This window comes from Paramisgurnus dabryanus, chromosome 19, assembly GCF_030506205.2.
Source record: "Paramisgurnus dabryanus chromosome 19, PD_genome_1.1, whole genome shotgun sequence".
NCBI classification, from domain to species: Eukaryota; Metazoa; Chordata; class Actinopteri; order Cypriniformes; family Cobitidae; genus Paramisgurnus; species Paramisgurnus dabryanus.
The window spans coordinates 15,987,184-16,013,921 of NC_133355.1; the positions used below are offsets into that span (position 1 = coordinate 15,987,184).

Genomic DNA, 26,738 nt, shown 5'->3' on the forward strand with positions numbered 1-26,738 from the left:
AAGCTTTTATATACACACAGTTTAAAGGTCAGAGCTTGTCATAAAATAACCCTTAATGCAGAAATTGATAGCCTACACATAAAATTATGATTTCTTGAAATGTACACTTAAAATCCAAAACACAATTAAAATAAAAAGCAACCAAACCACTACATTGACATTCTGTGTTGATCACTGTTTTTGTTATTCACACTCTGCCTCACAATAAGCCATGGATAACGTGATCTTGCTTTAATCTTCTTATAAAACCTTAACCCAGAAGTAAATGCAGGGCAATCGGTGAGGGTTGATGGTGGCTAGCCGGTAAACAATAGATTTTCATAAACCAAGGAGCTTAGTACTGTAGAACAGTAAATAAAATGAAAACAGATCTTTAAGTTCATCAAACAGACATGTATCTATCTATCTCTGCCATTCAACTCTGGGAGGAACTAAAGACAAATGGTCTTGTCAAGTATGGCACAGCAACTGCGGTCACAGCTATTAGTAAGTTATGTAATGTTTCGTCTGTTGCTAACTTTTGCTAATCTAAAACAAAAAATGTTTTGCTCAGTTATGAACTAAAAGTGTTTAATGAAAGCACTTGTTCTGTAAGTTTTGATGTTGACTGAGATTTTGTATGAAGATTTTCTGATAGGATATTTGGTTAAATTTTGAGGGGGAATCTAACAGATCTCAGAAACATTGAGTAATAAAATAAATATATTAAAACTTTTCAAAATTTGAACCCCCACCTTTTTTGTGAGTAAGGCCATGTCAAAAATTTGATGCCAATCTCAGAATTAGATTATGAAACTTGAGTTTCGATTTCAGAAAGAAAACACATTAATATTAGTTTACTACACAGCATAGTTGATGCAAGTATGCAAGTGGCATTTAAGAGTTTATAATTTTGGGAAATTCTGAAGGGTAATTAAAATCAAATGTAGTATTGAAATACATTAAGTGTACTTAACTGACTATAACCATCTACGATTTTTCATTTGTTTCTTTAAAAATGTCTCTGTGCAAGCATTTTATCATATACCTCATGGATTTTAAGTCAAATCTATCACAGGTAACCAACCAGCCTACTAACTTGCATATGTTGCAAGTGTGAAAAGATTGCATACACATGCAGGTCAATTTTACCTTACATTATGCTAGGACTGGAAAAACTAACTTACTAAATTCAAGCATGTATAATTTAATAGTTTTTCTTTAAAAAAAAACAAACAAAAGGTTTGGTTCTGCTGAGAAAGTGGATTGCGGGTGGAGTATGTCGATGTCGTGTGCGACTAGATGGAAAGACAGTTGTCATTACTGGTGCCAACACTGGCATAGGAAAAGAAGCAGCACATGACTTGGCCATGAGAGGTAAGCAAGCTCTCCTGATTTTCATTATGTTATCCTCATAAACAAGAGTGTATAGGATTTATTATCCACACAGCCAGGTCAGACTGATGGACAACATTTTCTAATATTTTTTAGGAGCTCGGATTGTGATGGCTTGTCGAGATCTTTCAAGAGCAGAAAAGGCGGCAGCAGAGATCCGCAGGTCTACGGGTAACGGCAACATAGTAGTTCGGTACTTAGACCTGGCATCTCTGTTCTCAGTACGGCAATTTGCTCATGAGTACATCGCCACTGAGAACCGACTGGACATACTTATTAACAATGCTGGTGAGACCTTTGAATTGATCATCAGTAACCGTTTTATGTAAGAGAAGTGTGCATTTAGCTTTATGTTAGCTGCTTATTCTGTGTGATTAACCCATTGTTGTACTGTTAGGAGTGATGATGTGCCCTAAAAGCCTTACAGAGGATGGCTATGAAACCCAGTTTGCTGTCAATCATTTGGGCCATTTTCTTCTGACTGTTCTGCTTCTGGACATGCTGAAGAAATCTTCTCCTAGTCGAGTTGTTAATGTGTCCAGCATTGCTCACAAAGGAGGTAAGAATTATGTACTTCACATCTTTAAGTCCCAAAGATTATCCCGAAAATTCCTCGTCTTTGTGTCTTCAAGCAGTAAAACAAATATGAAAATTATGTCCATGCTCAGAAAAAAGGTACAAGAAGGTACCCTAAAGTAAAAGGTGTATTGGTACCTCTAAGGCAGTGGTTCTCAAACTGGGGGCAGCGAGATGGTGCCAGTGGGGGCCCCAGTTTTATGACATTTTATAAAATAAATTAATTTATAATGAATTATGTGCAATTAAACCTAAAAACAATAAGGTTACTAACCAACAGCACTACTTTTTATCATTCAATATGTTTTTTTTTTTTATTAAAATTTATTTTGTCATACATTTTCTTTGGGGGGGGGGGGGGGGGGGGAGGAATGCCCCGTACACAAGGGGGGCCGCACGCTGAAAACGTTTGAAAATCACTGCTCTAAGGTACATATCTGTACCAAAATGCAACATATTAGGACCTTTTTTAAAGGTACCACTCCCATGCAAAAGGGTTGTACCTTTTTTCTAAGAGTGTATGATTCATTCAAAATAAAGCTGTGGGTGTAACACAGCACATACCTCTAAAAAGGTTTACATTTAGTATTTCAGTTCATTACTTTTCTTATACAGGTAAGATCCACTTTGATGACCTTAATTTCAACAAAGCACCATACGATTCTTTGGTCAGTTACAGCCAGAGCAAACTTGCCAACCTGCTGTTTACTCAGGAGTTAGCACGAAGGGTTAAAGGTTTGTGCTTACATTATACCAGTAGGCTCCATCAGCCATGTCCTAAAAATTCTTTAAGAAGCTGTTATACTATAATCTCTTGAATGTTGTCTTTTTGTATGTGTTGTTATAGCATTACACTTGTCTAATTATTCTCACTTTTAAATCAGGGTCTGGTGTAACAGTCTATGCGCTACATCCTGGAGTAATCCGCACTGAACTAGGGCGTTATGTGCAGACGCAACACCCTCTGCTCAGCGCCCTGTTGTCTTTTCCTGCCTTTCTATTGATGAAAACCCCAAAGCAAGGTGCTCAGACCTCCATCCACTGTGCAGTTGCAGAGGGGCTGGAGTCTTATAGTGGCTGCTACTTCAGGTAACCTGCAGTGGCATCATCAGCAAAATAATTTATAGTGGGATCCAGGGCACCTGTGCCTAAAACTTAATAAAAAACAATATGACACACATGCATTGCATACTGATAAAACCTTAAATACGGTCATCACACTGTTTGTTAAAGGGGACATATGACGAAAATCTGACTTTTTCTATAAGTGCTATAATTGGGTTTCCAGTGCTTGTATCAACCTAGAAAATGTGAATAAGATCAACCCAGTAACTTAGTTTTGATAAACCATCCTCTGCAAGCATGTGAAAAAATAGGTAATTGAAGTATGGCTCCCCTTGTGATGTCAGAAGGGGGTAATACCGCCACTAATCTGCACTAACCAACCATGACACTGCCATTTAGTGCAGAGATCAGCTCATTTGAATTTAAAAGCACACACCTAAATAATTTAAATAGTTTTCACTTAATATTTTAGATGTGTTCATGTTTAAAATGAAGGATCATGAGACGGTTCTGTTTACAGTGATTGTAAGCTGAAGGAACCAGCTCCTGAAGGTAAAGATGATCTTGCCGCGCTGAGATTATGGAAAGTGAGTGCAAAGCTTGTGGGCTACAATGAAGAGGACTGACATCAACATCACATCTAGTGTTACTTTTAATACCACATGCCTAAAGAGGAATGCTTTGCATGCACTCTTTACCATGTTTGTTTTTCCTTCATGAAAACTGTAATGAAAATGTTATTACACTTAATTGATGATAAAAGCAGTTGTATTGGTGGAAGACCGGGGCACAATTTGCAGGACTAAATTGATTGCTGGATTCTGTACATTTGCTTAAAATGTTAAAAATCTAATAAATATTATTCTTACCTGGGATGGAATGTGTGGAAAGTCTGACAATGATATAATGATGAAATAGCTGCTGTTTATTTTTTAAGGATATGTATTTTTTATGAAATGCTCACCATTTTACATCCTATTACCTGTGTTTACTTCAGTGACTCACTTTTGAAATTCATCTATTAAATTGCGGTTAATGTTTTGTGACTCGTACAAAATGCTCAAATCTCAAAGGTATTGTTATTTCTTTGGCCTATTCATCTGATCAATTCCAAAATATCTTAAGAGTCAAGCTGCACAACATGCTTTACAACTTGATGCAATATGGAAAAGCTTTTTGTGTGAGTTTTTAAAATTCACTTTCATCCAGCCTTTTTTTTACAGCCACATGGAGAGTTACAGGATCAGAGAAATCTCATTTTGAGGAACTTGGAAAGTATTTCAATTGATCAATTACATTTTTACTTTTACGCATAACGTTAGATATGTACAGATATACAGCTATAAACACAATTATTTGGCTCCATTGTCATCTTAATGCTGTTTTTGAGCATTTACTTTTATAATTCGTATAATTTGCATAAAACTGTAATTTTAAATAATAAAGTTATAAAAATGTAAAACCTTAAACTAAAGCTAATAAAACGCACTAACGTTACCTCATTAAGATTTCGCGCGTCAATAATCCCTCGCCCTTACCAATATGGCGCTTTAGTCACTCTGTTTTACGCTACAGCTGTGAATTATGGGATACGCGTTCACTTGCTTACAAACTGTTTTCAGATCAGTTAAACTGGTCCATTAACACAGTAAGACAAGAAGATATATTCAGCTACAGCCGATCCCAAATCAGATGTTGAATAAATACCCGCGTACACCGGAAGTATTAGGAAGCGCAGACAGTTGTTTCCCATTGTCAACAATACTAAATGTCTGGGGGTTAACTGATAAAATAAGTCGTTTATTACTAAATAAACAACTGTTGAACGATCGGATCGCTTTATCTACTCCCACTAAACATTTATAAAAAAACGACAAAATGAACGTAACTCTGGCTGTCAAGCAGTATGTATCTAAAATGATAGAGAGCAGCGGACCCGGTATGAAAGTCCTGCTTATGGATAAAGAGACGGTAAGTAAATGCAAACAATAAAATTAGAAATGTTTCACACTATAATGTTCAATCGTAAATAAGCAAATTCAGTTTAATATGCTAAGATCTGATAATGTATCTAGTTTCTATGGGTCATGATGTCCTAATGTTTTGAATAAACTGCGTTTCTTAAATGTATGTGTTTCAAAACCTGCTTAGACCTATGTAAACACCACTGCATTTATGTTCGACAACAATTGCTTTATATTTTAATGATTCCGTGTTTATTTATTATTTTATAGACCAGTATAGTTAGTATGGTCTACACACAGTCTGAGATCATACAGAAGGAGGTTTACCTTTTTGAGCGCATTGATTCACAAAATCGAGACAACATGAAGCACCTGAAGGCTATCTGCTTTCTGCGGCCCACCAAGGTAACCCTGATCCCAGTTTTTATTTCATCCACTTATTAAATGTGTGTAAATAAGACTGAATGTGGATACGGCTGCATGTTATGTCACTCTTCACCCCTGTATTTACAGGAGAACGTACAGAACCTGATTCAAGAGCTTCGTCGACCCAAGTATAGTGTCTATTTCATCTGTGAGTGCCAACATAAGATCAACAGACATATTCAGTCTAATGTTTTTATGAAATTAAGGCCATGCAGTGAATTGAATTCTTTTGTCCAGATTTCAGTAATGTGATTAGTAAGAGTGAAATTAAAGCGTTGGCTGAGGCGGATGAGCAGGAAGTTGTTGCAGAAGTGCAGGTGAGCTTTCTGCTGGTTTTATTTAAGCCATTAAAGTTAATACGTATCATGAAAATCTTAACTTTTTCCATGTTTACGTGCTATAATTGGATCCCCAGTGATTTTATCAACCTAGAAAATGTGGAAACGAACAATCCAGTAACTTAGTTTTTTGTAAAGCATTCTCTACAGGCATGTGAAAAATAAGTCATTGAAATTTGGCTCCCCTTGTGATGTCAGAAGGGGATAATACTGACCCTTAATCGGCACTATCCAACCCCGTCACTGCCATTTAGACACATTTATAATAGCACATTTTTACTCACACCTACAAAGTGGCAATTTTGACATGCTATAATAAATAATCTATATAGTATTTTCAGCTAGAACTTCACTTCGGTACTCTGGGGACACCAAAGATTTATTTGACATCTTAAAAAAGTCTTGTGAAATGTCCCCTTTGAATAAAAGCAGTATTTAAATGAAAAGAAACACAAAATTTAAACTGATCGTAAATGTAAAGATAAAATTGTTACCCGTTTTATGATTGATAACCCAACTCAACCCAAGTCATTATTTGACTGTTTTCTACATAAAAACATCCTACATAATTTAAAGATCATTTACAGCAATAACCACACATTACCTAATTTAATACTTTTTATGGCTATATGACTCCTTTGATGCTCATAATCTCATAATTAAATTAAGACTTTATCTTGGATTTGTTTGAAGGCTGTCATTTTGCTTGTAAATGATGTTGTTTTCATTTTACTATAGGAGTTTTATGGGGATTTTATTGCTGTGAACCCTCACCTTTTCTCCCTCAACCTTCAAGGAGTATCCAGGGTAAGAGAAAATGCTTCTTGTGATGTTATTGTTGTATACTTGTATTTTTAAAGTTCACATAACACGTTCAGTTCCTGCTTATCTCATGTTAATCTTGAGTAAATATAGAGTAGTATTACATCCTTCATATGTCCAAAGAGTCTTTAGTTTTATCAGATTCATAAAAGACAAATCAGCTGTACTGATTTTTCCAAATAAACCCAACCCGCCTCGAGACACACCACCGGCGGACCAAGTCGCAAGCCAGCAACCCACACAAAACATCATCCCATTATCTCTTAATAACTTACGATTCACTACATATTCATTCTGTTAAGATTATACGAACCCTGGTGAAGTGCATTTGGCACAGAAACACTCCAACTTTTTTTTGAGACTTTGCCTATGTTTAGCATGAGGAACAGCAGCGGCTCGTGACTGCTTATCCGAGGGGCGCAAATTCAAAATAAGTGTTTGGAGTGTCATGTGAACCATGTGCATCATGTGTTTTGTCAAAAGAAGTGCCTGCTGCACACGTGTCAAAACCGTTTATGATAAAAGAGACGCTCACGTTCACAAAATAAACACAAGACACTCCCTTAACAGTAAACTCTGATTACACATGAGATTATGCGAGTATCTGGCAAACGCGAGGGTCTCTTTTATCATAAACCCTTTAAACCTTTAAACGCGTCTGCAGCAGGCACTTATTTTGACAAGACACGTGATGCACATAGATTCACTTGACGCACCGAACATATATTTTGAAATTACAAACCACACACATGACTGTCTACATACATATTGTGACGAACTTCACATCAAGTGCCCTCGAAAAAAGAAGTCACCGGCCGCCACTGATGAGGAATCCTTAAACTCTTAAACAGTGTTAATTAATAAGTCAGAATGCATGAAATAGCTGTAGATTCCCCCTTTAAAGGGGACAGAGAATGAAAAAACATTTTTACCTTGTCTTTGTTGAATAATGGTAGTCTCCTGCATTCACAAACATACAAAAAGTGCTAGACATGCTAAACATCTCAGTCTCATAGAAATTCCTCTTTTAGAAATGTCAGCCAGAAAACAGCCCAATCTGAAAAACTGATGCTTATGACATCACAGGCATCTAACTGCCCCTCCACTAAAAATAATTGGCTACATTTTTTGAGTGGCAGCAAAGTCAGCCAATCAGTAATGAGATTGCATGTTAAGCCAGTAGGGGGAGCCAAATAGGTGCAAAACCACTTGTTTAAAATCCCCCACCCTAATAGAGCTATCTGAGAGAGGTTTTTAGGAAGCTTCTAAGGCAGGGGTGTCAAACTCAGTTTCATCCCGGGCCACATCAGCATTACTGTTAATCTCAAAGGGCCGGTTGTATTTGAACGACTGTATGAATGTATCAACTCTTTTATTACTGTACATTGCATACTTTTCTCTGCATTTGCTTATAATTGTGGTGACAAAAACATGCGAGTACACTCAAAATGTTCTGTTATCCTTCATTGTGCAGGTCAGAAAATGAGAGGCATTTTAGATACTAATAAAGAGTTTTACAATCTCCACCATAATATGCATTTTTTAGACACATCTACCCTCGCTTGTCATTTCTTGCCCTCTTTACAAAAAAGCTGTGATTTTTTTTTTTTACCTGGCTCTGAGTGTCTGATTGACTGACGTCTCATGAGTTCAGTGTTGTAGGCTACAGATCAATAGTTTCAATCGTTTATTAATGAGTCAGATGAGTCATTAGTTCGCATATTTAGCGGGAATAGACCCCGTTGTAAATTAATCCCAGCTGGACACCGCAAAACATTTCTCGTTGGAACCGCGCGAAAGTGCGCGAGAGAGGGAGAGAAAGAACAAGCAGATAGTGTCCGTTTCCATGTGCGGCAGCGTCATCAAGCCTGGTTTATTTAAGTGAACTGACCATTTACATTCGCAAGTCATGCGCATATTACAACAATTTACTATAAACATAGAATAATATTTAACTTTATAATTGTTAATATTCTGAAACAAGACAGTCTTGATGACGTATGCAGCCTGGAAATGCGACCTCCGGAGGCTGCAGCGTTCGGATTCAGACACGCCCACTTAGTAGTGCGCGTGCGGGGCACTGCTCGTTCTTTCTCATGCAATCATCAACATTGTCACTATAATTACATTACAAAAAGACTTTGGCGGAACAAAAATTTGTTTTGGTCACTGCTAAAAAAATCAATGTAGGAAATAACCTGCAAAAAATAAAACTTATAATAACAATAAAATAATCTGTAAACTCTCGCGGGCCACATATTTAACATAATTTGTAAACTCTCGCGGGCCAGATGAAATGAGGGGGCGGGCCGGATTTGGCCCGCGGGCCTTGAGTTTGACACCCCTGTTCTAAGGCATTACAGACCCAAACAAAATTTTTTTGTCTACATGTTACATCACAGAACAAGGATAAATACCCCGTTCAATCATTCTATGTCACCTTTAAGGCATGTTATGATGTCATGACCACCTAGTTGAACTGGTGACGATTAAATTTTTAAATCCAGTAGTGCAATTTGGCATTATTGTTGTATTTCATGTCTGTACTGTACTTCAAGACTATCTGAGAATCCAAAGGGATCTGATCATAGCTGTATCCGTCACAGGCTCACTTTAAATAAATACCTCTGCATTTCTTTATAGGGTCGCAGTTGGGAACCGAGCATCTTGCCTCGTGTCACTCAAGGTTTGACATCGGTGTTGTTGTCACTGAAGAAATGCCCTATGATCCGCTACCAGCTCTCTTCTGACATGTCCAAAAGGCTGGCAGAGAGTGTCAAAGTAAGGTTTTACTTAAAAAATTATTACATCAGTAATGTGTCACGACGATAGACATTTTCCATTGTAACCCATAACTTCAAATCTGTTTGTCACACAGCAAATCATTACCAAGGAGTATGAACTGTTTGACTTCAGAAAAACAGAAGTGCCTCCTCTTCTTCTGATTTTAGATAGAAGTGATGACGCCATAACTCCTCTTCTCAACCAGGCAAGAGACTACTGTACATTTAACTCATAAGATCTAGGTGTAAAATTTAAATCTGGCCACCAGAGGGTGATAGAGACCATTTTGTCTGAATACATCATGTTTATTCTTTTTCATGTACTTGACATACAAGAGCCATAATATCACACAAAATGGCATAATGATTTAATGTGCTGGCATTGCTTCCTCTAGTGGACATATCAGGCTATGGTTCATGAGCTGCTGGGAATAAATAACAACCGTATAGACCTGTCAAGAGTGCCTGGCATCAGTAAGGACCTGCGGGAGGTTGTCCTGACTGCAGAGAATGATGAGTTTTATGCTAATGTGAGTGCCGAACTCAATAATTGTCTTGTAGTTTGTAGTGCATCTGCTGATTACAATAAAACTTACTACAAGACGAAATTAAGAAAGCGATACGCTGTATAAATATGTTTTCTCCTTCTCTTAATAAGAACTTGTACTTAAATTTCGGTGAGATCGGGACAAACATTAAGAACCTAATGGAGGATTTCCAGAAGAAAAAGCCCAAGGGCCAACAGAAATTAGAGTCCATATCTGACATGAAGGTGAGCAGATTGTATATAAGAAAAAAAGATCCCTGATGCCACTGATACAGAAGTTCATACTGATAGCACTTCTTACTCCCTTCACAGGCATTTGTGGATAACTACCCCCAGTTTAAAAAAATGTCGGGCACTGTGTCAAAGCACGTGACTGTAGTTGGTGAGCTGTCCCGCCTCGTGAGTGATAGACAACTGATGGAGGTATCAGAGGTGGAACAGGAGTTGGCCTGCCAGAATGACCATTCCAGTGCACAGCAGGTCAGATACCTATCAAATATACTGAATAAAGGCTTGTGTTTAAAATCTCACTTTCAACACCCAATACTGATTTATTTATTTTCTGGTTTTGCTTTTACAGAATGTAAGGCGCCTACTGCAGAGCCCTCGTTTGAATGAACTTGACGCTGTCCGTCTGGTAATGCTGTATGCGCTTCGCTATGAGAAACACAGCAGCAGCGTCCTGCCCAGCTTTATGGAGGAGCTCACTCGTAGGGGTGTGTCTGAGAGATATCGCAATGTAAGAGCTGATGTTTTACAATTGATGTTTGATTTAGGCAAAATTAACTTTTAAACCAAGCAACATTTATTAACCTTGCCTGCATCTGTGTTGTAGATGGTAAAGGCTATGGTGGAATATGGCGGTAAACGAATCAGAGGAAGTGACCTCATCACTCCTACAGATGCAGTGTCCATTAAACAGTTCTTCAAAGGGCTTAAGGTAGATCTCCAATAATACTATTGCAGTGACTGAATCACAACCATCAAGATACATTAAGGTTTTATGTGGTGTTACCATCCGTATCCTGTGACCGCTTGTGATTGGATTTTGTTGAAGGAAGATCATTTGATTTTATGATTCCATAAATCATTTGCAACATAGGTGTGTTATTGCTACTTTAATCGCCACATTTTATTTTGAAATAAGTATTTGTAGTTATTTTACTTAAGGACCTCTCTTAAAGAACCCAATATTTTCATTTTATTAAGCAGACATTTTTATGCAGTCACTTAGTAAAGATGTTCTGTGATGTGTGTTTCTCTGATTGCGTTCTGAGTAATTTTGTAATCAAATGTCGTGGACCCTGATTGCTTGTGTGTTTGAACAGGGGGTTGAAAATGTGTACACACAGCATCAGCCACTACTACATGACACACTGGATCAGCTGATCAAGGGTCGTCTGAAGGACAGCCAGTTCCCCTACCTCGGGCCTAGTTCTCTGAGAGACAGGTGACACAATACATAAATACACTGGCATGCAGACTCATGCAATAAAGACACATGTCACTTTTGATGTAATGTTTTTCTTGTTAAAATGTTTATTAATGTGAGCTACTGACATGAGCCTCAAAGCAGAGCTCAACATTATTATTCATGACCCTTCCGTTTCACTGTTATTCATTTCATTCAAAGGACAAATCCTAGGGTTGTAAATGTACATGAAAACGTTTCTGGATAATTTTTGCACTTAGTAAAGTTTCATATCTTCTATGTAAATATCAAAGAACAATTTAACAGATTATTTCAATGCATTCTTTTGCAACTTTAAATCGACCCAATTGGTTCAAATTTGGGAAAGGGAATGAACGGAGAACTTAACCCTTCTAAATTATCCTGCACCTGTACTTCTGACACGTTTAGACCTCAAGACATTATTGTCTTCATAATTGGTGGGGCCACTTATGAGGAGGCACTCGCTGTTTACAACCTGAACCGCACAATGCCTGGGGTGCGCATCGTCCTTGGGGGCACGGCAGTTCACAACACTAAGAGGTCAGTGTCTTTAAATGCTCTCAACACTGTTTTCTCTTTTTTTCACCTCAACTCCATACATTTGCCCTCTGGCACACATGCCCTTATGTCTTACTTAAGACTGAATGGTTACAGAATGACATAAGCCCATGAATGGTGTTATGTAAAAAAAAAAAAAACATACAATTGGTTAGCTCATTCAATTTAATTCTGGATTTTGGTCTGGTGGAGGTCACATTTTGTTAACTTGCACAATTTTCAGTAGCAACAATTGCTGTGATTTTACACTTTAAACATCAACCAAATGTATATAAATGACCACATTCTGTTGGTTATTAATTTCTCCTTTTAGTTAAATATGTCCATACATGTGATGATGGTGTTTAAATCTGATATACAATATATTACTGACTATGTACACTTTGATCCACATTTATTTTATTTGTCTCTCACAGCTTCATGGAGGAAGTGATGCTCTCAGTAAGATCAGGTGGTGACAGGACTCAAGGATCTGGCAGACAATCAAGTCGACGCTGAACTTGTATTGTGATCATCAGCTGTATTGTTGTTGTGTTGTTTGTCCTCTGACCCTAAACACATTGTTTTCTTGTTTCCTCGCTCCTAACATTCCTTTACAATGTATTAGTTTTTAGGCGAGAAAACACATAAGCAGGGTGTTGCTCATGACGTGTGTAACTAAAAGTTGTATATGTGCATTACTTTTATGATTGTATAAATAATGTTCACAAAATTATTATAATGACAGCTTTAAATTTATTGGTTTTGTGTTGCTGCATTTGATCATTGTTTTGAAAGATAACTATGTTTCAGAATAATAAAAATAAGTGTATATAGCCTAAATATAAAAGAAAAGCTGCTCTGTAAATATTATTTGGGCAAGAATATTACTGTAAAATGTTTCATCAAAGGTTCCCAAATATTTAAATCTGCTTGTTTCAAAACTGTTTCAAAATCAAATGACTAAATGTGTTAAAATCTAATGCTTGTCCATGTCTTTGTGTAGTTATTACTATTTGTTAGCCTGTCCAGCTAAATGTGTTACTCGCTGAGTTGTATGTTTGCTGTGTCCTTTCAATTGTGTGTTGGAGTTATTCTTTCAGTGATTAATACATCCCTGAATACACATACATTTTAAAAGTGTCAATGATATTTTAACTCAATCACCAAAGCTCCAAGCCCATCACCTGGCTGATGACTTTCAATGAAATTGTATGAAGTATACAGAGTTTAGCCCTGACCTCTCAGGTCATTACCGTAACCTCTAGAGCTAAAACCCAATGGATTTGCTTGGGCTGTTGCTCTTTAACTCCACCTCCCCCCATAATCACATCCATTAATCCCCACCCATCAGACAGAGAACTAGCAAGCCTGAAAGACTTAATAGCTTTACTGCATCAAGCACACAATTTACTGTATATAGGATAGAAAGATTTGTGCTTGTTTCCAAAGTAAAGGACCCAGGAATTTTTTAGGCAAATAATGTTACATATGTTGTACTACAGAACATACGGTAGAACCAGAATCATTTTTTTCCAGATTGGGTGCACAAAAACACAAGGTGTCCTTGGTGTACACATTTTCAAACGAAAAGAAACATCTCTTGCTTTGAATAATGTAGTCATGTCCTGGTAAAAATAAAGTGCTGAAGTTATGTTTTAGCTTTTGAAATGTTTGTGCTAAAAGTCACCCGTGTATTTGTCACATAATGAAAATTATTTGTGCATCACCTTTTAAACTCAACAGTTTTTTAATAAATGTACAAAATTAACAGCTTATAAAAAGGGTATTGTAACATTGACTATTAAACAATCTATTAACTAATTTTCTACTAATTGCTACTAGTATACTAATGTAATATTGCACAAATCACACTGTTTATACATCAAAACATGCACTGTGTTAATATATTGTGTGTGTGTGCGTGCGTGCGTGCGTGTGTATATATTTTTATATATTGATGTTCAGGGACGTGCACAGACATTTTGAGGAGCAGGGGCTCAAGTGAAATAAAGGGCACTTCTCATAATTATGTATATTTTTTTCTTTTTTTTTTTTAACAAAAAGTATATATATTAACGCAATTCTGACTTCCTTTTTAAAAAAAATATTGAAAAAGTTAATTAATTTTATCTTCCTCAAACTCACGCAATTGTTTAATTTTCAAAAGATGTCTACAAAATAATCAGTTCACACAGACACCATGGTCTCCTTAGTAGTCTAGGTTTAAAGGAAGCCATTACACAATGTGCATGTTTTGAAAACTTTAAATTACACATTAATTACAAATTTGTTAAAATGCTAAAAACAAAGTTGTGACTGCTGAGTTAGCGCTACATGCCAATAAATGCTATATCATATGCTAGCGTTTAGCTGATTAGTTGTTAGTTGTTACTCAAAATCTATTTTTGTCTGATAAGGGCTCAAAATATAAGGTCTGTTTACTTATGTGAGCTTCTGGCATGAGCCTCAGAGCAGAGCTCAACATTATTATTTATGACCCTTTTTAAACAGGGCAAAAATAGACCATTTCATTCAAATGACAAATTCTAGGGTTGTAAATGGACATGTAAAAACGTTTCTGGATAATTTTTGCACTTAATAAAGCAACATACCTTCTATGTAATTGTCAAAGAACAATTTAACATATTATGACAACACATCCTATGGCACCTTTAATCTTAGGTTTCATATTTATCAGGGTTACACATGTCAGAAACAACAAATATAGATTAGGCCTATTTTATTTGTATTTTTATATTTTACTTTTTTGTGATGTCAGTGAAAATTCAGACTGGGCAAGTAAAATACTGAACCATCAGATTTCTTCCCAATCTACTCCAGCAATCCAGTATAACACATTATACTTATTTAACAGCCATTACAAAAAACGCAAACAAAAAAGCTTACTACTGCAGTTAGCAATTATTTTTATTGTTTGTACTTTATTATTTTCTGAGCAGTCTGTTTAAACTACATACACTACACTGTTACAAGTTTGCAACTCTTCAGGTTAATATGGGATTGCCGTGGAAAACAATGTCCCTAAATCGTTATGTGTAACAACGTGTCCCATATTTTGTGCATAAAACTGTTAATAGACGAATGCTTTCTTCCTCACACACTTACCGGTAGCTGCCTGCATAATCATGCACATGATCGCGTCTCGTTCAGGCTGAGCTTTGGCGCTTGAAGCCCGAATGATGCAGCACGAGTGTAGACAAACCAATCATAAAGCGAAGTAAGTTAGAGAGGCGGAACTAAGGAAAGGTAAAGCCAATCATATTAGCGATGTGAATTTTGGAGGCGGGACTCATCTGTTAACCGTTTGTGTGCACAAATAGCGCTATTTTTCTTTATATAAGAGTTTAAATCTCATTTAAATGATTCCTGAATAAATTCATGTTAAATTAAATAAGCAACAAGTAAAAAACACAAGAAACAGACAGACATCAGTTGTTATATGAATAAAGATCATATTATTATTATTTTTTTTAAAGGCACCCCAGAAAAAAAGGGCACTTTCTCTCCAGGAATAAAAAGGGCAGGTGCTCAAGCCCCCTTTGATGTTTATGTGTGCACGTGCCTGTTGATGTTGTATACTAAATATACTGAATTACATAAGTACATAACTTTTGGAGGTATTGTACATGTTGGAGGTATTTATCCAATGATGATACATCAGCAAAAAAAAGTATTTTAAAAATAATGTAGTATCCTATAGTATTTACTATAGTAAAATGCAGTATAATGTGATATACTCTGATATAATTATATAAACATTTAAGAACTGTGTAGTTAACTGTAGTAAATACTATAGTATACTACATTATTTGCCTATACACTGGAAAAATTGACTTTCTTATCTAAAATTTTTGTCTTGATTTCAGTAAAAATATCTAAAAGTTCTTAAATCAAGATGCATTTTCCTGATGTCCTAGGAAAATAAGTCTAGTTTTTAGTCAAAAAATATTATATTTAAGTGAATTTGTGCTTAAAAACAAGCAAATAAATCTGGCAATGGGATAAGAAAGAACTTTTTTCTTAAACATCAATTCAAGAAAAATTTTCTTGAATTTGTTTGCTTGTTTTAAGCACAAATTCTATGAAATTGTATATTTTTTTGACTAAAAACTAGACTTATTATCTTATGTCATTTTTCTCTTCAAGAAAATGCATCTTAATTTTAAAATTGTTTTATATTGAAAACAAAATAAAAATACCAGGTAAGAAAATAATTGTTTTTGTGTACCCTTGAATTTGTTATACACATACACAATGTAACTGTATAAATATTAAGAATTGTAACATTGACTAATACTGAGAAAGCACTGTGACATCAGGCTGACAGCTGCGTGCTCGGTCAATAGATGGAGCAGTTGAGCTCCAAAAACGCGAATCCCCCCACACCAAAATTAGTTTCAGTGCAACCCACAGCATCTCAGGGAGTAACCAAAGCCAATGGAGAGCCTGTGCCCGGGTTTTGCAAACCGTCAATGTGGACAGTGCGCGTCCTGCGCTGAGATCCAGCATTTCAACCCATTGAAAACAACGACAACACCTGCACGAGAGAGACTCATTCACAATCAAGAGGAAACACAAATATTTCTCTTTAAACAACAAGACAGATCGCGGAGTATACATTACATGAGACAGCATGAAGAAAAGCCATTTGGTGAAAAGGGTGAGATTTTAATACAACTACTGTGTGATGATTTACACAAGTGTTTAGTTTTATTAACATCCAGTTTTATTGTTTTGAACATTCCCTTTTTTGGAAGTCATTTAAACATTATTTTAACATCGCAAATGACTTTTTGTTGTGGTAAACAAGAACATTCAAAGCCTATTTGATGCTTGACGAAACTTGACCATTGTTGTTATACAGTAACCAAAGATATTAATGTATTTAGTACATTACATATCATACATTTAAGTTTTTTCTACAAAATAAATTCTGTATTGTTTAATTATGATATTTATAAGTAAAACTATGCAAAGGCAAAATGATAACCCGCCAAAACCCATGCTATACTTTAATAAAACGCAGGTTCATTTTTACAAGGGTTAACGTTACGCTTTTTCCTCTCGTGCATTGGAGTGAAGCTTCCGTGATGGGTACAGGTGATATCATCTTTTATTTCAATTGAGCCAGTATATAATGGACCAAACCCTACATTTAAACATTTTGCATTATTTTGTCTTATTTATACACAGCTGCACTCATATCACCAGTGTGAAGATCTGAATACCTTTTTGCACTGTTATGTAAGAGGGATAAAACAGTAACTGAGAGTTACTATTGACACACTTACAGGGTCTTCAAGATGCCAACCAGCCATCATCCCAACCAGACAAAGTAGGCTGGATCCGCAGATTTTCTGGGAAAGGGATATTCAGGAAAGTATGGAGAAACCGCTTTGTGATGCTTAAAGGGGATCAGTTGTACATATTTGAAAAAGAGGTGAGTTGGGAAGAGTTTTAATGCCAAATAATGCGTAATAATACTAATCATTAGTGTTAACAGTCATTAGTTCACTAGTAAGTTTTGTTAAAGGGGACATATCATAAAAATCTTTTTCCATGTTTAAGTGCTATAATTGGGTCCCCCGTGCTTCTATTAACCTAGAAAATGTGAAAAAGATCAACCCAGTAACTTGGTAAACCATTCTCTGCAAACATGTGAAAAAATAGGTAATTGAAATTTGGCTCTCCTTGTGATGTCAGAAGGGCATAATACCATCCCTTAATCTGCACTATCCAATCACAGCACTGCCATTTAGTGGCAATTTTAACGTTATAATAAATTATTTATATGGTATTTTGAGCTAAAACTCACATACGTACTATGGAGACCCCAACGTTTTTTTTACATCTTAAAAAAGTCTTGTGAAATGTCCCCTTTAATGAAATGTGGACTGTTGGAGTCATTTTTCAAAAATTCCTGTCCTTAATATTAAAAGTTTAGCCCTGCAGCACCATCAAAGTATTCCCTGACAAGCTATAATTGTTAGGAGGAGGATATTATATAAACACAGAAAATTATACCCCATTATTGCTTCTTGTTTTGGTGGAGCTGCTTATTGTTTATTATCAAATTTTCCCAAGGTTAGTATCATGGATATTTTGTCAGCACGGTATAGTCAACATTAATATCAGCAATCCCCAAAGATTATGAAAGTTAGTTACAAGTAATACAATTACAGAAGGATCTAAGCATCTCTCCCAATTTAATTAGTGGTTTAATTTTAGCTTACCTGAAACATGTGCAGGGATTGGTTGTAATTCTTCAGGAAAGTGTGGCAGCTTGTGTCTACCTTTTTTGGGAAACAGTAAGGACAGTTTAGTAGTGCCATGGTTTTTCTTGATGTAGTATTAATATTAAAGAGTTGCTAAAGCACTCCCTTATCCCTCATTTACAAACCAGTGGCCTTTTAGATACCAGGGGTTTAGCCGGACTTGTTCCTAAAGATGCTCAGGGCTCTGAATCCACTGGTGTGACATCACAACATTTAAACAAAGCACATTATGCCAGCATCTAATTGAAATTTTAATACACAGTAAATCCTGCAGACATGCATTTTTTAATAGTACAAAGCAAATATGCCTCTTTATATTCCAAGTAAGGCATAAACAAAGCATAAACAAAGCCTTACTTCATACTTTATAGATAGATAGAGAGAGAGAGAGAGAGAGAGAGAGAGAGAGAGAGAGAGAAGCTTAAAATGAGCTGTACATACATCAACCACTAACAAAATCATTAGCATTCGGTTCACCCATCTCCTAACCTTATCTGACAGGTCAGGCAAGCAGGTTATTTTTATAGGATCTGAATACAGTGTCAGCAGGTTGCATCAGTATCAGTATGTTAGCTACAGGATTGTCCTCTCGTGATCCCTGCCCCTGGCTCTTTATTGTCCGTCAAGGCTGTGAGTAGTTCTGACAGGGATACGCACTACTACACTTGACTTCAAGGTAACCCTGCTCTGGCCTGTATGATGTCACCTGACATAACGTTTCGATTGATCTCACTCGTATGCATAGTGCGGCACGGCTCATGCAACACTAGTCATAAATGCTACGATTCCTTCGTGAATTATTTGAAGTTTATACATGTGGACAGCCGAGCTTTTATTACTGTGTTCAAAGTGCCTCTGTGCAAGCTCTCTCTATATGTCTGGTGTAAATAATTGATGCTTTAGTGCAGTGGTTTTTTAACTGGTTTTCCAAATTTCACTTTGGACACATGGCACTAAATTGTTCATTGTATAAAAATATCCTTAAAATCGAGTGTATAGGTGTGTATATTTGAAAATTGTTATTTCTATATTTTTGAAAAGTTAATATCAACTTTAAAAAAAAATTTGTTTTAGCGTTTCAAGAAGAAAACATCAGGTCAATGTAAAATTTATAAGAGCAAGCTTTACGAAGGCCCGCATTTTGTTTTGGATGGAGATACCTCCATCAGAATGAAGATGGTCTGTTAGTGGGCTATTTTTGGAGGTGGTTAATCCAAAGATCAGGATGGCCCCCTGTCGGGAACGTGCTGTGCCAACAGTGGGGGAGTGAAATATTGATGTGGTGAAGAGAGGCCCGGCTCTTTTCCTCCAGGGGTCTTTTGCCCCATATTAGCATCACTAGTGCGCTCTTTCTAAGAGTGTGCACTCACTCACATTTAAATGTGTGATTCCCATGAGACCAGCTGGAGGCATAAGCTTACACACACTACTTTTGGCCATATGTGATAATTAATTTATTTTGCTCTTTTTTTAAGAAAACTAACTGTTTGTAAACTGCCTAAGCTAATTATGACCTAATTAAAACCAGAAGATGATCTAGTATTGCAAATAACATAGCGGAGTCATGTTCCAGTTTATTTCCTTACTAGATATTATGAACATACTGCCTTATCTAAGCTTGCTGTTTGGTCTATGATCGCAGATCACTTTGATCTTTTTTAAATCATTCTTTTGCATATTTTGGTTGCTATGCCTATAGAACGAATGATGCGTCCCAATTTGCCTAGTTATACTATTTATCTAAAAGTATGTACTGAAAGTATATACATTTTAGTGCATAGTTAAGCAGTACTCAAGTACTGGAACCTACTAGTGTTTCCTTTATTTCTTTTACATGTTCTAAAAGTATAAGCGTTGTCTATTTTTGGGCTATGGTTAGACGTTTATTAGACTTTAACTGGCAGCCCAAATTTAGCCTTGTTTTAGCCAAACATGCTTGCTGGGTTCTTTGGGTTAAGAAATTCATTGTAAATTTAAGTTGATTAAACTTAGAAATGTAAGTACAACAAATAATTTTTTACACAGTATGAAGCATGAAGTTAAAACAACTTGGTTTTACCAATAAATGTAACCTATTATTAAGATTTGACTTGTGATAAGTTGATATAACTTATAAAAACATGTTGAAATTGTTTAACCTAATTTGTTTAGTTAAAGTAACATAAAAATATATGTTGATTTGTATATGTTGTACAGTGTAGATGACATTGAGATGGTTAACAATCACATCAAAACACAACTTCTTACATTTCAGCTTTTCTTCATTTATTATTTTTTATTTATGTCATTTTAATATAGTTTACTTTTTTATTAACTCAGCCAACAATCACTTATTTTATTAATTCAGTGTAGCATCACTAAACTTCTTTCTCTCGCAATGAGTTTTGGGTAATCAGGCATTAGAGGAATTTTCATCGGAAACAGTAGACCATCTGGGTACACTTTTAAAAATGTTTGGATATTTTCAACGTTGGGTTATAAAGGATTGAGCCCAGCCTGCTGGGTTGTAATTTAACCTATGCAACCCAAAATGCTGGGTTGTTTTAACCCATTGTTGGGTCAAATATAAACATTTTCTGTGTTCATTTAACCAAATTACTGGGCTCGTCCCTGCATAGTTAAGCTTTCAACATACTACTTTTTCAGAACCACTTTTTCTTATTTTGAATAATCTTTAGGACAGCTATGTGAAATAGGATCCAGGGTATCTGTCTTTTCGATATCACATAGCTTATGCTAATATCTGTTCTGTTGGATTTCTGTTTGTCTCCTTACATAAACCTTTGGGATCCCTCTGGGAATAGCAATCCCAGTGTGCAATTTTTATCTCAGGTTCAGTGAAATTTACCACCACATTTGTCTATAATGAGTACTGACCTGTGTTAAAATTAGATATTTTGCACAGATGGGTCACTGGCTGAATAGAGGAGGGGCTGATCTAACTGAAAAATCGCTTGTAACATCTGGCTTGTATTTCAATACTTACAACACCACGTGTACACAACATTTCACCTATTGTGGTCTTTGTAATCCTCAGATAAAGGTACAAATGCATTTTATGGGGCATAAATGTGATTTATACATAAAATCATCCTGTATAATGTAAAAAACATTCTGTGAAAATATAACCTTGATAACTAATATTGACTGAGTAAGACCATATCAAAACTTAAAGTGAAACCAATGACTGAAATCAAAATGTTGATTATGCAACGTTAGCCAGGATTTTACAGACAGGGTCACAAATGTAAAGGTTTGTTTATCAGTTTTATTGTTGCTTTTGTTTTGTGTTGTGTCAGCATGAATTGAGCCCTTTGTGACCTTACACCACAGTGTGTGCTGTTAAACATTAATTATTGCTGTCTGTCAAGCTGAAATCAATGAATCACTGTTGTCTGCACAGTGGTCCTGAAAAAGAGCCGCAGATAATGTCAATTATGATAGAAATTGCTTCTACCTTCAGGCCTGATGATGTTCAATGTGCTGATGCTGCTATCTTTGTATCTAGATGAAGAATGATGGAAAGACCCATGAAGTCTTTGACCTGGCTAAATATGAGCGCTCGGAGGAACTGAAAAAGGCCAAGAGCCACAGCAAGAAGAACCACAGTAAATTTACACTGCTCCGTTGCCCCCAACCCGGGAACAAAGTAAGAACCAAACAGCGTTGAATGAAGGCACATTTTAAATCTCCTAATCTTTATTGGATGTTACAGAACCCTCAAATGGTCTTTGTTTCCTGTTTACGAATAATATATCTTTTATGTGATTTGAGAGATTTAAAGTACTTTTGTACCCATTTACCACAAAAATCCTCAACTACACCAACTACACCTGAAATATAGATTTTAATAAAAAAATCACTTACATGATTATCTAAGTTTAATTTAAATTGTTCCTGGATATTGATAGGTGTTTTGCTGGTCAGATATAAACCTAAGGGAATTACTGTTTAAGAAATATCTTTAACCAGCAGAGTTTTCAAATTTGAATTTGTGTGTGTATACACATGTGCGTGCATTAGGTCACACCCTTTTATATCTTTTTTCTGCATTTGTGGCTGATTTTATTTGCCAAATTCTACACAAATGCTGTCTATGGCAGTCATACCTGTCTGTGTGTGTGTTTGTATGAGCATGTGTTTTCTGCATTGCATTTGTGCACAAGTACCAGGCCTTCATTTCTGTGTGGAAATTTTCTGATTTATGCTGGATTTATTGAGATTATTACATACAAATGGAAATGTTTTTAATTGGGGTCTTATTGACCCCCAAGACCAGATTAATAAAACAATTTTTAGATACCTTCAGAACAACCGAATCAAGCCCAGTTTTTTGTGTATGTATATATAGATTGTTTTTTTTTTTGGAAAAGTCACAAAATGAATATCTCTGAGATGAAGGGAACCTCTTTTTTTAACTAATGACATTTTGATTGGGGTCATATAGACCCCAAGGACCAATTGATGGTTAACATTTCAATTAAGATTGAAGTCATTTTAACTAAATTTTGAAGGGATCATACACTGCAAAAATGACTTTCTTACTTAGTCTTGTTTTCAGTAAAAATGTAAAAAAAAAAGTAAATTAGCATGTATTTTCTTAATGAGCAAAACGACCTAGGACATAAGTCTAGTTTTTAGACAAAAAATGTAAAATGTAAGTAAACTTGTGCTTAAACAAGCAAAAACATTTGCCAATGGAATAAGAAAAAAAATCTTGAAATAAGTTTACTTTTTTCATAAACAATAATTCTTATTCCATTGGCAGATTTTTTTTTTTGCTTGTTTTCAGCACAAATTTGCTTAAATTTGATATTTTTTGTCTAAAAACTAGACTTATTTTCCTAGGTCATTTTGCTTATCAAGAAAATACATCTTAATTTAAGAATTTTTCAGATATTTGTACTTAAAACAAAACAAAAATACTAAGGAAGAAAGTCATTTTTTGCAGCGTATTAGATCATGTTTCTATGTTTTTAGTAATTATTGTAACATCTTTCTTTGCATTAGAGTCCAAATCTTGTATTTCTGGCTGTGAGCCCTGAAGAGAAAGAATCTTGGATTAATGTTTTAAATACCGCTATAACAAGAGCCAAGAACCGTATTCTAGATGAGGTGAGTATTTTTTCTCTTTAGTTATTTTTATTTCACAATTTAAAAATTTTGCTGTTATTTGGGTCCTTTGCATGGAGATTATAGGAGATGAAAGCACATTAAACAAATTGCATGTGTGGTTCTTTTAATTACAAAATCACAACATATATGCCATATGCTATTTATAAATATGCTAATTCACTTTCACACTAACAAGGGCCGGATAAAACAGATGAAAGTGAGATTAATTATCACTTATAGCACTCAGCTCTTCATTTCATATAGACCCTCTCTGTTGTGTAAATTACAATCCATATATGGCTGCTGAAAATTACTCTGCAGGTCACAATTGAGGAGGAGAGTCTTCTGGCGCACCCTACACGGGATCGTGCCAAGATCCCACTTGGACGCCGTTTGCCCACGCGGGGTCATCACATGTCTGTGGTGGGTGACATTCTGTGGTTTCATGTTTACATTGTTGCCTGCAAATGGAAATGTACTGATTTGCATGATATATTTAGATATGTGACTGATACATAGCTATTTATTTTGAGGCATTTACAGTCTTTTATTTTCCTATTTTAAGAAAAAAATGCTTGTCAAACAATTGAATGGTAATAGCATGTAATGTTTCACTGTTTAGGCGTCTGCCACCTCTGATGGTATGCTGACACTTGACTTGGTAAATGAAGAGGATGCTGATGATCAGGATGTGTGGATAAAGGACGGTCATGTCAGCATAGATATGCTTGCTCCTGGCCGCCGACGTGCCGGTACTGATGTGTCCAGGCCACCATCCTCCATCACAGACACCAGGGTGAACACCAGCAGCTTACCACGCAAAAGTGAGGTTTCCAATATCTACCAGTCTCACACCCCTCAAAGTGGAAAAAAGGTGTTAGCTCAGTGTCGAAACCGCTGTGCTTCCATGGATGATGCTCTATCGAGAGGAGAGCGAAAAACAACCAAGAACGCTCTCCAGGAAACATTAACCCAGAGCCCGACAGACCACCTGCAAAACCTGATCATCCAAAGACTACAGAGGACTCAAGAGCTACTGGCTGAGATCCAGGAACAAAAGGCCCATATGGACAGGATGGGATCTTACCCCTACCTAAGAGGCATCGACTCCCCCCGACTTCGGCATCTCAAAGGGTTCGACTCGCCACACTCCAAGGGCTCCAGCTTACATGGTTCTCCCCACAGCAAAAGTATAGACTCACCTCAATTTAGAACTGAAGATTCATCTGGTTCAAGAGGTAAGGACTCGCCTCGCATAAAGACGTCTAAGGGCTACTTTCGCTCGAAGAGCATTGACTCACCTGATACTAAAGAACCAAGCTCACCCCATATAAAATGCATAGATCTGAGCCACATCAAAGGTTCAGACTCCCCTCTTTCCACGGGCTCACACTCACCCCATTCCAAGTGTATGGACTCTGCTTTCTTTCGGATCTCTTACTCGCCTTGTTTAAAAAAAAATAAGGGTACTGACTCGCCCCTCAGTGAAGGACTAGACTGGGATAGCAGGAGGGCAGCAGCCGAACGGCTGCTACAAGAGGCCATTTCTTCATGGAGAGAAGCTAGAGATGTCTTGACTGAGGTAAAGGAGCTACAAGCCAGACAGCAGAGAGGACAGCAAATTAAAACCGAAACACCCAAAACACCCTCACAGTGCTGCAAACATCTTTAGTCATATGGGGCTTTAAAATAAATCTGAGGAAGAAGAACAATAAATGGAAGTTGCTGTTTTGTTCACATTTCCAAACTGTCCCCTGTATTTTCTCACAGCCTATTTATATATTAGGTTCCTCTGACACATAAACCCTTTGTCTTTGCACTTTGAATAATTATTTGCTTGTCTAAATTGGGCCCTGCTTCTAAGGATGTTCTGGTTTACTCTTATTGCGGTTGGTAAGCACTGAATACTGGTTATGAACCTGGTTTATGGTTAGTTTGCTTTCTGGAACACCTCAGGTGTAACCTCAAGATTATGTCTTGAAAATACTTGGAAATGTGGATTATAATTCATAATACTTTGAATGAACATTTTTGTAGATATTTGTAATACTGCCAAAGTTTTCAAAGATGCACAAAATTTGAAAATAAAATGGTTTTCTTGCTCATTATGTTTCTCTAGTAGACTGAAGTTTGAGTATCTAACTGGAGTAGTAACTGTTGACATTTAAAGGAAAAATATTTTTTTAAATATGATTAAGTCTTAACATAAATGTGCTACAGGATACCAGAAAAACAATTTTGGGTTGTTGTTTCACAAAAGGTCCGTCCCACTAAGCAAAAACACGTCCAAAATACGTCATTATAACGTCTTTGTCTAACGTTTAAAAGACGTCCACTAAGTACCCAGAATGAAAGTTTTTGCAACGTCTTCTTAGACGTCTTTTTTGTGTTGAAATTAGACGTCCTACTGACATGCTTGATGAACGTTTAAAAGACGTCCACTGAGTAGCCAAAATAAAAGTTTTTTGCAACGTTTGGTGGGTTTTTGAAACAACGTTGGATCCAGACGTCGGATCAACGTTGGATCCTGAGGTCAGATCAACGTTGGATCCTAACGTCAGATCAACATTGGATTTTGACATCAACGTTGGGTCTTGACATCGGATCAACGTCTGATTTTGACATCAGGTCAACGTTGGATTTTCACGTCAATACCCAATGTTGGGGAGATGTCAAGGTGAATTAAGACCAGGGCCGTGCACAGACATTTTGAGGGGCAGTGGTCCAAACCAAAAAAATAAGGGGGTGGTACTATTAATATGATTTTAATAAAACATGATTATTATTATAGATTACTAGCAACTAGGACAAGTGATTAAAATATACTTAATACCAAGAATTAAAGTATGACAAACTGCTAAATATTGTATTTGATTTACCTGCTGGCTTGCTGGAGCTTTGAATCCATGTTTGCAATGTTGAACTGTCTTTAGCAGCCTCCCTTTCCACTTTGTCTTCTTTTTTGTGAAGGCATTGTTTTTTTGTAATATTTGGGTGATATTTTTGATTGGGTATTTTAATTTGATAAGACAAGCATTGCATTTTTAAGAATGTGAATATTTAGTTTTTACTGATATAGCACACATACATCTCAGAGACGTCGTTTTTTGATTGTTTGCTCATCTGCAATACGTCTCTAAAAGATGTCATATAGACATATTAAAGAAGTCTTTGATTTCAAATGTATGTATAACAGCTCTTTAGCAGACATCTTACAGTCGTACCTGTTTGCTTGCTAAGTTGTTAGCAATTTTAGAAGACCGAGAGCAAATCAATACCGACTGAAATACAAAAACAAACTACCAAATTACTAATTCAGCTGATCAACAACTGAGGTAATGTAATGAATCTACCTGTAAATGCAACAAACTTAGGAAACTGTCGTCTCCACTCTCCAAAGACCGGACACAGATTGTGAGAGATGCGCTGGAGCGGCCTG

General features: G+C 36.3%; 3 protein-coding genes across 3 annotated transcripts; all 3 read left to right on the forward strand.

The window, feature by feature from the left end:
- The first annotated feature begins 360 nt into the window (after positions 1-360).
- Positions 361-3,740, forward strand: LOC135772533 (retinol dehydrogenase 12). The gene is made up of 7 exons (XM_065282284.2): positions 361-486; positions 1,222-1,356; positions 1,471-1,662; positions 1,772-1,933; positions 2,566-2,685; positions 2,835-3,039; positions 3,536-3,740. Exons 1-7 carry the CDS (start codon positions 393-395, stop codon positions 3,639-3,641), a joined length of 1,014 nt encoding a protein of 337 aa, XP_065138356.1. The 5' UTR covers positions 361-392; the 3' UTR covers positions 3,642-3,740.
- A 992-nt stretch (positions 3,741-4,732) lies between these two features.
- On the forward strand, positions 4,733-13,709 carry vps45 (vacuolar protein sorting 45 homolog). The gene is made up of 15 exons (XM_065291344.1): positions 4,733-4,986; positions 5,250-5,384; positions 5,493-5,553; positions 5,643-5,722; positions 6,482-6,550; positions 9,209-9,346; positions 9,444-9,554; positions 9,744-9,878; positions 10,007-10,120; positions 10,208-10,375; positions 10,476-10,634; positions 10,731-10,835; positions 11,224-11,345; positions 11,757-11,888; positions 12,323-13,709. The coding sequence occupies exons 1-15, from the start codon at positions 4,894-4,896 to the stop codon at positions 12,402-12,404; spliced, it is 1,704 nt and encodes a 567-aa protein (XP_065147416.1). The 5' UTR covers positions 4,733-4,893; the 3' UTR covers positions 12,405-13,709.
- Positions 13,710-16,328: 2,619 nt separating this feature from the next.
- plekho1a (pleckstrin homology domain containing, family O member 1a) lies at positions 16,329-25,367 on the forward strand. Its single transcript, XM_065282285.2, has 6 exons — positions 16,329-16,569; positions 17,203-17,349; positions 21,693-21,833; positions 23,195-23,299; positions 23,621-23,722; positions 23,922-25,367. Exons 1-6 carry the CDS (start codon positions 16,543-16,545, stop codon positions 24,969-24,971), a joined length of 1,572 nt encoding a protein of 523 aa, XP_065138357.1. The 5' UTR covers positions 16,329-16,542; the 3' UTR covers positions 24,972-25,367.
- Positions 25,368-26,738: the final 1,371 nt, after the last annotated feature.

Coding starts and splice junctions, on each gene's coding strand:
- LOC135772533 (XM_065282284.2), top strand. CDS start 393: ATGTATCTATCTATCTCTGCCATTCAACTCTGGGAGGAACTAAAGACA. Junction 1,663..1,771: donor CATACTTATTAACAATGCTG/GTGAGACCTTTG, acceptor TTGTACTGTTAG/GAGTGATGATGTGCCCTAAA. Junction 2,686..2,834: donor GTTAGCACGAAGGGTTAAAG/GTTTGTGCTTAC, acceptor CTTTTAAATCAG/GGTCTGGTGTAACAGTCTAT.
- vps45 (XM_065291344.1), top strand. CDS start 4,894: ATGAACGTAACTCTGGCTGTCAAGCAGTATGTATCTAAAATGATAGAG. Junction 6,551..9,208: donor ACCTTCAAGGAGTATCCAGG/GTAAGAGAAAAT, acceptor ATTTCTTTATAG/GGTCGCAGTTGGGAACCGAG. Junction 9,879..10,006: donor ATGATGAGTTTTATGCTAAT/GTGAGTGCCGAA, acceptor TCTCTTAATAAG/AACTTGTACTTAAATTTCGG.
- plekho1a (XM_065282285.2), top strand. CDS start 16,543: ATGAAGAAAAGCCATTTGGTGAAAAGG. Junction 16,570..17,202: donor AAAGCCATTTGGTGAAAAGG/GTGAGATTTTAA, acceptor ACACACTTACAG/GGTCTTCAAGATGCCAACCA. Junction 21,834..23,194: donor GCCCCCAACCCGGGAACAAA/GTAAGAACCAAA, acceptor TCTTTGCATTAG/AGTCCAAATCTTGTATTTCT.